The 9,834-nt window shown below is 44.4% G+C and overlaps 1 protein-coding gene across 7 annotated transcripts in view; it reads left to right on the forward strand.

Annotated features, from left to right (window-relative positions):
• Positions 1-3,041, forward strand: part of ZNF711 (zinc finger protein 711) — a 29,487-nt gene extending 26,446 nt beyond the window's left edge. For all 7 annotated transcript variants that reach the window (XM_075435234.1, XM_075435231.1, XM_075435236.1 and 4 more), the window contains one exon: positions 206-3,041. In XM_075435234.1, the coding sequence (XP_075291349.1) occupies positions 206-1,407 (1,202 nt within the window). In that variant the 3' untranslated portion in view covers positions 1,408-3,041. The remainder of the gene's footprint in view (positions 1-205) is intronic.
• The last annotated feature ends 6,793 nt before the right edge of the window (positions 3,042-9,834 follow it).

The raw sequence follows: 9,834 nt of genomic DNA on the forward strand, positions 1-9,834 counted from the left end.
GATATTACTGATCTGTTTGAGCAGTTTCTAAACCACAACTATATAAACTGTAGGTGCTGTGGATTGGTTGTTTTTAAACTACTGAACCATTCTCTGTCTGCTGCAAGTGTAAGTGCATGAATCTGAACAGCAGTTGGCTGATTTAAAACTTCTTAATCAGTAAATTTGTTTCCTTCATAACTTGTTTTTGTTTGTTTAAAAACAGCTGTTATAATAGGTCCTGATGGACAGCCCTTAACAGTTTACCCTTGTCACATTTGTGGGAAAAAATTTAAATCCAGAGGATTCTTGAAAAGGCATATGAAGAATCATCCAGATCATATGATTAAGAAGAAGTACCAGTGTACAGACTGTGACTTTACAACTAACAAAAAAGTAAGTTTCCACAATCATCTGGAAAGCCATAAGCTTATAAATAAAGTTGATAAAACCCATGAGTTTACAGAGTATACAAGAAGATACAGAGAAGCAAGCCCGTTGAGCTCTAATAAACTAATACTGAGGGACAAGGAGCCCAAGCTACACAAGTGCAAATATTGTGACTATGAAACTGCAGAGCAGGGGCTCCTCAATAGACACCTGCTTGCAGTTCACAGTAAGAACTTCCCCCACGTGTGTGTGGAGTGTGGGAAAGGATTCCGCCACCCGTCAGAGCTGAAAAAGCACATGAGGACCCACACTGGGGAAAAGCCGTACCAGTGTCAGCACTGTGTCTTCAGGTGTGCTGATCAGTCCAATCTGAAAACTCACATCAAAACCAAACACGGGACCGATTTGCCATTTAAATGTGAGCACTGTCCCCAGGCGTTTGCAGATGAGAAAGAACTGCAGCAGCACACAGAATTATTTCAAGGGCATAAGACTCATCAGTGTCCACACTGTGACCATAAGAGCACCAATTCGAGTGACCTGAAGCGACACATTATTTCAGTTCACACAAAGGATTTTCCCCACAAGTGCGAGGTATGTGAAAAAGGCTTCCATCGACCGTCTGAGCTCAAAAAGCATAGTGAAACCCATAAAGGTAAAAAGATACATCAGTGTAGACACTGTGACTTTAAAACATCAGATCCTTTTGTACTTAGCGGGCACATCCTCTCAGTTCACACCAAGGACCTGCCTTTTAAATGCAAAAGATGTAAAAGAGGATTTAGGCAGCAAAATGAACTTAAGAAGCACATGAAGACCCACAGTGGAAGGAAGGTTTATCAATGCCAGTATTGTGAATATAGCACTACGGATGCGTCAGGCTTTAAGCGGCACGTAATATCAATACACACAAAAGACTATCCACATAGGTGTGAGTATTGCAAAAAGGGATTCCGTAGACCGTCTGAAAAAAATCAGCATATAATGAGGCACCACAAAGAGGCCATAATGTACGATCTCAAGAAGGAGGCAATTTAGAAACTGTGATATGCTAATTGGGGAAAAAAAAAAAAAAAATCTCATGAACTGTTTCTCCTGGTTTCAAAGCTTGATATTAAATCATAACTTTACATTCTTTGTATTGAAAGTCTTAAAAGTATTAGGGTTGACAGGGGATCTCATAGCCCTATGATTGTTGCTTATCGGAACCTAAAGAGCACTATAGAATGCAGGATGGATGAATGTCTCAAATTTGCAGAAAGATGGATGAATGTCTTCAAATTAGTAATATTACACGTTAAGCTACGGAGGACAACACAAAGATGATTGTGATACCCATTTTGTCAGTAACAGCGTTTGTCTCCAATACGAAAACAGTTCAGACACATGGTGGGGTTATTTACAAATTGTTTGCAAAGGCAACCGAGTCTAACTTCTCGTCAGTTTTGAACGGAGAGTGTTAGTCACTCGATCAGAACGTTTTTAACTCATGCCTGGGAATGAAATTCCAGAACTGGTCAAATTTGGGGGGGTTGTCCCTTGTTTTTAAAAAAAACAAACAACATTTCATTGGGAAACTTCTTCATTTCCTTTATTAGTTTAGGTCCAAGAAGTACTTTTTTAATGGTTTTCAAAGCTGCTAACCTGTTTTATTGCAGGATATGATGTTTGAAGTACAGCATTATGTTATGATCTCAGAGGTGGTGTTCTGGTGCTAGGGTTAAAGATGTGTATGTATATAATTTCCCTTTTTTATCTGAAACTATGGTTGAATGTTGTTCAGTATGGCACATATAACAAAATTAACTTTGAATTTGACTTTTTTTTAAGGATAATGTGGATGCAGCTCATAGTGTTGTAACTCAACACTAATTTTTTTTCTCGCTACTTTAAAATCTCTAAAAAGAGTATTAAAAATGGAGTTGAAAAATGTAGGGTGTTTTTGAATTAAAACTCAAAGTACTTAGAAGTTCTTTAGGGCAGTGTTCTTAACAGGTATGACGACTATTGTCCTACCTCCTCATATGAAATTTTAAATATAAACATAAAATTGCACCTTTTAATCAATTCTTTAAAAAAAAAAATCTATACCATACTATAAACATGCATTTTCAATCTGTAAGAAAGTATATATGCAGTATTTAACCAGAAAAGTATGCTGCCACTAGAGTTTGGAGGTGGATCTTCAGTTTACAGTGTATACATTTAAAATATGCATCCCTTTAAACAACGCTTTGTGTTAGCATGCTGCAGATCAAATGGCGCTTAATATAACGAGCTGGTCTAGGGCTATTTAATGAAAAACCTGTTCATAAATGTTATGCATATAATGTGTATTTTTTACTTTTTTAGTTGCTTCATGTTTGCACACAGCTGTTCACATGATAAATTGTAACTCCATGCTATATTGTGGCTTTGTGTTTCAGATAATGTTCATATTTTGTTTTTGCACCAGATGAGAATCAGTTCCTTGAGAATAAATTTTTTTTATATTTCTAAACTTCAGAAAGTTAAATTTGGGAAATCTCTTAGAAAAATACGTGTTTTATGTGGCTGTAAAAATGATGTACACGCTGTAAAATAAGATTGTCACTGTTATGTGGGATTATTATTTCTAAATGTGTTACTCATCGTAACGGGCATACAATAAAACGCATCTCTTGCACTCCAAATTTTGGAGTTTGCTTTTCATTTATGGTGTTTAGGAAACTCATTCTGTGTAAATTTGCTGAATATTTGTAATTAGATTATTGACTAATTAGTATGGAAAAACCTGCCAAGTAAGCAGCTTACCTGAGGTGTGTTTATCGGACTGTTGAGCGGCGAGTGGCAGGGCTCTGTCCCACTGACCCTTTGAAGTTACAGGCAAGGCGCTGTGCTTGTTGCTGCAAGAGCTCGCCCGGGTGACACTGACACTCCTGTGAGATTTTTTCCTTTAAGTAAAGAGAACAGAAAACTTCTCACATATTTTGGGAAAAGCCAGGTAGGTTTTGTCGTCTTATCTGTGTAATCAGAGCAGCTTGCAAAACTGAAATACTAAAAATGTTGTTATCTTAATTTCCCTCTCTTTGTAGAATACTTGAATTGTGACATCAGTAATAGATAAAAAGCTTTAAGAAGAGAGTTACGTTAAATGAACTCTTCATCAAGGATTTCGAACACGCTTTTAGCCAGTGAACTCGTAGGTTTTGTACTAAAAACCAGGAATGATGCAGATGTGAACATATTCATCTGGTTTTCTGTTTGTGCTGCTTTTTTTTGTATGCCCAGCAATCAAAGGAGGAGGCCGTAGCATTCAAAAAATGTGAGAGATTAAAGCTGTGGGGTTATTGACAGTTGTAATGCTTTGTTCCTGAAGATTGTATTGCATACGTAGACTGAAGGAGTTTCTTCGTAGCAGACTGAGGACGGTCACTCTGCCTCTGTGACAGAGCACACAGCCGCGCTGACTCACTTTGCCACCTCGCAGATGGACGGAACGATCAGGTACTTCGGTATTTCAGACATTTTCTATAGCAGCTTTCTACAAAGACTCAGTCGCAGGTTGCCTAAGCATTCGTCAGAGTTCGTGAGTTACAGAACAGGACGGGGGGCTAGAAATGACAGAAAATAAATGTCTGGAGAGCCGGTGTTTTTATGAACTCTGGATGCAGTGCTTTTGAGCATTACATTCAGATCACATTTTGACACCTTTTGTTACTCATACTCGGTGTTTACTGGTGAACTGTATTCACGTTTACATTTTACAGTGTATGTTTGGGGATAAGAGTAGCGTTTCTTCCAAGCAGGGCAGTGAAGAGCTTTGACCTTTGCGTGTCTGGCAGTTCGCATTACCTCTGTGGGCTCTTCCTGCGGTGACCAGTCGTGCGGGTGAGACTGGTGTTCAGTTCGGGTTGGTGAGTGGTATTGGCTGTTCTTAGGAGCGTGATACGCTGTGTGGCATCAGTTTTATTACCTGGATTTTCTGTGGCAGCTAGTTTTTTCTTGCCTTAAGACGACCATAAAGGGCACAAAAGTTTTTTCAACATACTTCATGATACAAGATGTTGTATGGTGGATGCTGGAGAAAAGATTAATTTATTTACAGCTTCATCATTGTATTAGAGAATGGTGTTCTGTAATTTTGGATTGCTGAAGTTGAAATTGGTGTTGAAGTTTAAGTCTGTAAGTCTACCTAACGAGATTTCTTTATAATTAGGGGGAAAAAAAAAGTCACACCTTTTGGAATATTAAAATCTGCGAGGAACGTCTTTTTCAAGATGTGAGGGAGGGAATAGTGGTTGGAAAAAACACAACTGTAGTTGGTTGTTATCAGCTAAGGTACAAATACGGGGAAGTATGCAGGACTTGAAGGAGGTGCAGACACGTACAGTCTCCCGTGTGAGCCCCGCTTTTTGTGGTGGCTGGGTGGAGGGGCTGAGGTGTTCAGCTTAGCGGGATGGTTACAGGCGGCCTTGTCCAGTGTGAGGTCTCGGGGTGAGTTACCGCCCTGTGCTCGGCTTACTGCAGGAGTTTTGAACCTACCTCTCTTTATATTGATTGTTTGTCTCTCTTCTTGGCAGCGTGTGATGGTGGAAGCTAGCTGAGAAGAAAGACTGGAAACCAGGTCTGTCAAAGAGAGGAGAAGCCTTGAGACTTAGTGCACACAGTATTAAGGTTACTGGATTGCTGCCCGTATGTTGTGAAATGCCAAACAGTTGAAAAAAGTAAGTTTGTTGGACTCTTTTCTTGAGCAGTGGTTTTAAAATTCAGTAGCTTCTGATATTGCTGGGAGAGTGTGTGCTGCTGCCTGGCCCTTTGCTGCTTCTGGCCGGTGCTGCCGAGATGCTGACACCTCGGGGCTGGACTTGGCGGTGGGGTCTGTAGTTTGAAATTCCCACCAGTGCTTCTGCTCCTCCTTCAGAGCTGGTGCCTTTCTGTACCGCTGGGGGTGTTGCCACGCTGGGTGGTGAATAGGCGAAGGAGGGGGGTGGAAGATCTTAAGAGGGCTCTGGTGATTTGAAAACAAACAAAAAAAGGCAATACTGGGATGGAGGGAAGGAGGAAGGAGTCAGCAAGAGAAGGCCTGTGCAGTGTGTTGGAGGTCTGACGGAGGGGCTGCAGAGGAACGGCTGCAGAAGTTGGGGTTAGAGAAGAGGAAAATAAAGGAATGTGCCTGCTAGACCAAGAGAAACGTGAGAGGAGCTGGTATTATATGCAGTGCTCTTACTTTGTGTATGTTGTTGGAGTAATTTAGGAACTTTTTATATATATCTTGTTTGTTTATTCATCAAACAGAAGAGAAGACTCAGGTAGAACCTCTTCCCTCCTCCCCTCTTTTTTTTTCGTAGAACCGTCTTTCCCCAGTAACTGAAATTCTGTATTAAAGCAAACAGTTGGCCGGTGTTCTTGACGTGAGGTTTTACTGGGAAGTGGCATTTTAAATCTTCGGAAATGTAAGAACCAAATTTCACCCAATCCCTAGCAGTGTGAGGCACAGTTCCTACGTTCTTCTCTGTGCACTTTCCCATTAAATATTTAAGAGCATTTGTGACGGCTGTTCTCTGGAGATATTCCAGCCCCGCCTGGACGCGGTGCTGTGCAGCCTGCTCTGGGTGACCCTGCTTGGGCAGGGGGTTGGGCTGGGTGACCCACAGAGGGCCCTCCCAACCCCCACCATTCTGTGATTCTGTTGCATTGCTGCCACGGAGGTGTCTCAGTGCTTCCACAGGTCCCTGCTGTGCACGGTCTGTGCTCGTGTGAGGAGAGACACTGCCACCACCTTGTAAGCCTTGCGAGTCTTTGGCCTTAAACATGGCATGGAGTGGTAGCAGTTGGTGATGTGATACTCGGTGACTTGTCCTGAGACCTCTGAATGACATTGCCCATCGCTGTTGTGAAGTTGCGTGATCTCTGTTCTTCTCAAGGTGCTCTCCAGGAGACACGATCGTTTGTCACGCGTACACACTGTCCTCGTGAGGTTGATGTCGTAGTCTTCGTCTTTTGCCACATTTTCAGCAGGGCTTTGAAGCTGGTTTGTTGCCAGCAGCCTTTGCTTGTCAGATTGTTCCAGCACTGTCCCAGCAGCAGGGTGAAGGACCTTTCCCCGCAGAGGTGACGTGTGCTGTCAGGCTGTTTGCTACCTGGGAGCGCGGCGCTGAGGTGGTGCAGCTGTTCTTGGCCGTGCCTGGATTTCCCCTCGTGCAGCTCCTGTGCTGCTGCGTGTGATGTGCAAACGCATCTCGGTGACCTGAGCAAGCAGCGAGTGTCACGGACACCTGGAAGGGTTGCTCTGAAATGTCAGCTTTGTTTACTGCATTTTTTTAATGTGAGTGATGGACTAAGAACTCCTAATAGACAGGAACAGTTAAAAATGATTCATGTCTTGATCATCATCTGTGTGTGTTTTTTCGTTAGGTTTCAAATGCCCGCGATCAGTGAAATGGAGAAAATACAGAAGAACACCAGCAGCGTCCTCTCAAGGCAGAGGTAAGTTACCTTGCTGTCGTAGTCAAAGGCTCTGTCAGCGCATCGGACAGAATGCTAGGGGTGTAACTTTCAAACTAGGGCTGCACTTGGCTTTTATTTTACAGCTGAGACAAAGTGTTCCACATCGCATACCGGGTTGTGTGGGAAAGTCAGTAACAGAAACCACCTCTGCACAGCAGGTGCACGGGTGGAGCGGGGTGGAACGGTTGGTAAAGGGGCTGCGCAGCAGGAAGCGCGTCCATCGGTACCTCGTGGTCCTGCTGTTCGCAGCTGCGTCCGAGCTGTTCGCGCTGTGCTTCCAGCTGGCCAGGCCCAGCCGAGAGCACGGCAAAGACCACAGCAAGCAGCGACGTACCTTCCGTCCCCTTCCATCGGGATGACTGCGCCCGGAGGCACGGGTAACAGCGCGATGGCGTTAGCGAATGTGGTGCTCTGCCTCAGGTACTGCTTTTTATCGCTCAGGTCACCAAAGGTGAACAGTCACCAGATGACGGTGTAACTGAAATTAGTGATCAAATTATTTATCAGGATAGAACACACTGACACTGGCCTGTGTCATTAGTACGTTAACTCTGTCTGTGTGTGTCTGTCTGTGTGTGTGTCTGTGTCTCTGTGTGTGTGTGTGTGTGTGTGCACGTACCTTCTGTCCAACCGCTACACAGAAATGAGTGGGGCAGTTTAGCATCTGGTAATTACTGATTCAGTGGGGGAAGGCACTCCTCAGTCAAATGAGGTTATTTCATCTTTAACTGATTAAAACCCTTCTATAGAGCTAGGCAAGCGCGATGGTCGCTTGATGGTGCGGACACTCACGTGGCTTCTGGACTTGCAGGCCGCCTCAGGCTGGGCGCGCTCAGAGCAGTGCAGGGAGGGGGTTTACCCTTGGCTCTTCCACCCAGTTGAGGTCATCTTTGACGTCCGGCACTAACCAAGTGGAGGACTGGCATCAGTAGCAAGAAAAGGGACCTGACACTACGCCCTTGCTTGTAAAGATTGATTTAGAGGAACATGTTGTCTCAAAAAAGGCGGTATCAAACAAGCCCCACCAGCCTAGCACGTAGACAAGAGATGTTTCAAGTACAGACGCACGTGCTTCAGAAAGTTACACTTAGGTTTATTCCGTAGTTACACATAACCTACAGCGTTCTTTCACCATTAAACATTGTCTATGGTCTATATTATTTGTGAATAGCAATATATGTCGGCAGCAATAAAGCAAAGCAAGAACCCCAGGATGAAGAGACAGCACCCTTTGATTGCATAGTTTAAAATTTACCCTATGATTCTCTGCCCTGTGTTGCTTAGACGACTACTTAATGCCAAATCAGTTTGAGAGAATTTCTGTAAGGAGCAAAAACTGTAAAGGGCAGCTGGGTCTGACAATGAACTTTAGTCTATGAGCTATTTTCATAAGAAGTTTTTCTATGTAAAAAACATACCAAGTTCTTGAACTTTTCAAGCACAGCAAATAAATCTTTGTGGCTGGTTTGGGGGCTGACAGAGGTTCAGCTGAAAATACATCACCTCTGAGGTCAAAAACACCTCTCTAAAATCAGCATTTGCCCAGTCACTTCCCTGAAGGCGGTAACTGGTGTTTGCCAGTTCAGCAGCCACGCGGGAGGAGGTGTTCGGGGGGACAAGTGAAGTAATTTTCCTGTGTGCCTGAGCCCCCCTCACATTGGCTGATGCATGGTGAGCACTTTTCAGGGATGTAATGAGCATTTTTCAGCAAGGTGTTTTCGGAGCTCCCCATGAAGGTGGTTTCTGGGGTTTGCTCCATCTCCCGTAGGCAGTAGGAGGTACAAGGGCAATCTGTGACTCTGGCAGGCAACCACGCACGGGACTTCAGCTGGTGACAGTCCCACTTCCCAGCGTGAGCAGACAGGACAGAAGAACAGGGCTAACAGGACAAAGAGGAAAAGGTTTCTGACCTCTGCTTTTTGTCTCTCAGACTGCTTCAGGGCTGGCTGAGGAACAGGAGTTAAGTCAGGAAAAGTCAAGAAGAACTGGACAGAAGCGCGGCACACCGCTCTCCTCCGAGCAAACAAGCAGTAAGTGCATGAAAATGTACAAACACCACTGGTACATGGCTGTTGTGGCACGTTACAGGCATGGCAACCGCGTTCTTTAGGGTGAGCATGAGACACTGTTTTCCATCATCTTCATGCGTCCATGTCCTTGACATGTTCTCCAGCCTTTCTTGCTGTCAGACTGAACCTTTTTTGGATGCAGAGTAGCAGAAAGTAAAGCAGTTTTAGTCATCGTGATCTCCTTTGAGCAGCTCCGCTGGCTCAGGGATTTCTTTCATTCCTGAAAGAAACAAGCAGCTTGTTAGAAGGAAACACACACACTTCTGTGCATAAACCGCAACTGTCTGGTGTATGAAGCACGCCTCATCGAATTCCAGCTGCGTTTGTCCAACAGCCTGACTTCCAGAGTGCCCCAGGCAGCCAGGGAGCCTTTCGGCCGTAACAAAGCCTGGCAGCGCTTCGGCAGCGGCCCTGGCAAGGCCAAGGCCGTATCGCTGCGCCGCAGGGGGGTTGCTCAAGGGGCGGACGGCGGAACTGGCGCCATTTGCTGTCCCACTAAACACGACAAGGAGCGTGGCTTTTTTTGTACTTGGGAAGTACTTCTTTTGTATGAAGAGAAGTTCCCAGATACTTGCATAGCAGGTATTACAAAATTTCTACCCTAAAAGTTTTCTCTAACTAGGATCAACGTTACAAAGAACATTTAAGCACTTTCATTTGAGTATCTGAAGGGATGGAGCATGGCAGCTCGTCCCTGTGCAGGTGCCTGTCAGCATGCTGTTCAGCGCCGACTGCAGACGCAGGGCCCGAACGCACCAACAGCGCTTGTGAAGCGTGGCGGAAGGGCCAGATCCGCACCCCTCACACTGGGGACAGCACATCGGTCTCACAGCAAAGGCATTTTGTTTCAGCTGAAACTTGCACTAGTGATTGATAGAGAGCTTGGGAAACTTAAAATACAAACCAT

This window comes from Opisthocomus hoazin, chromosome 14 (assembly GCF_030867145.1).
Source record: "Opisthocomus hoazin isolate bOpiHoa1 chromosome 14, bOpiHoa1.hap1, whole genome shotgun sequence".
Taxonomy (NCBI): Eukaryota; Metazoa; Chordata; class Aves; order Opisthocomiformes; family Opisthocomidae; genus Opisthocomus; species Opisthocomus hoazin.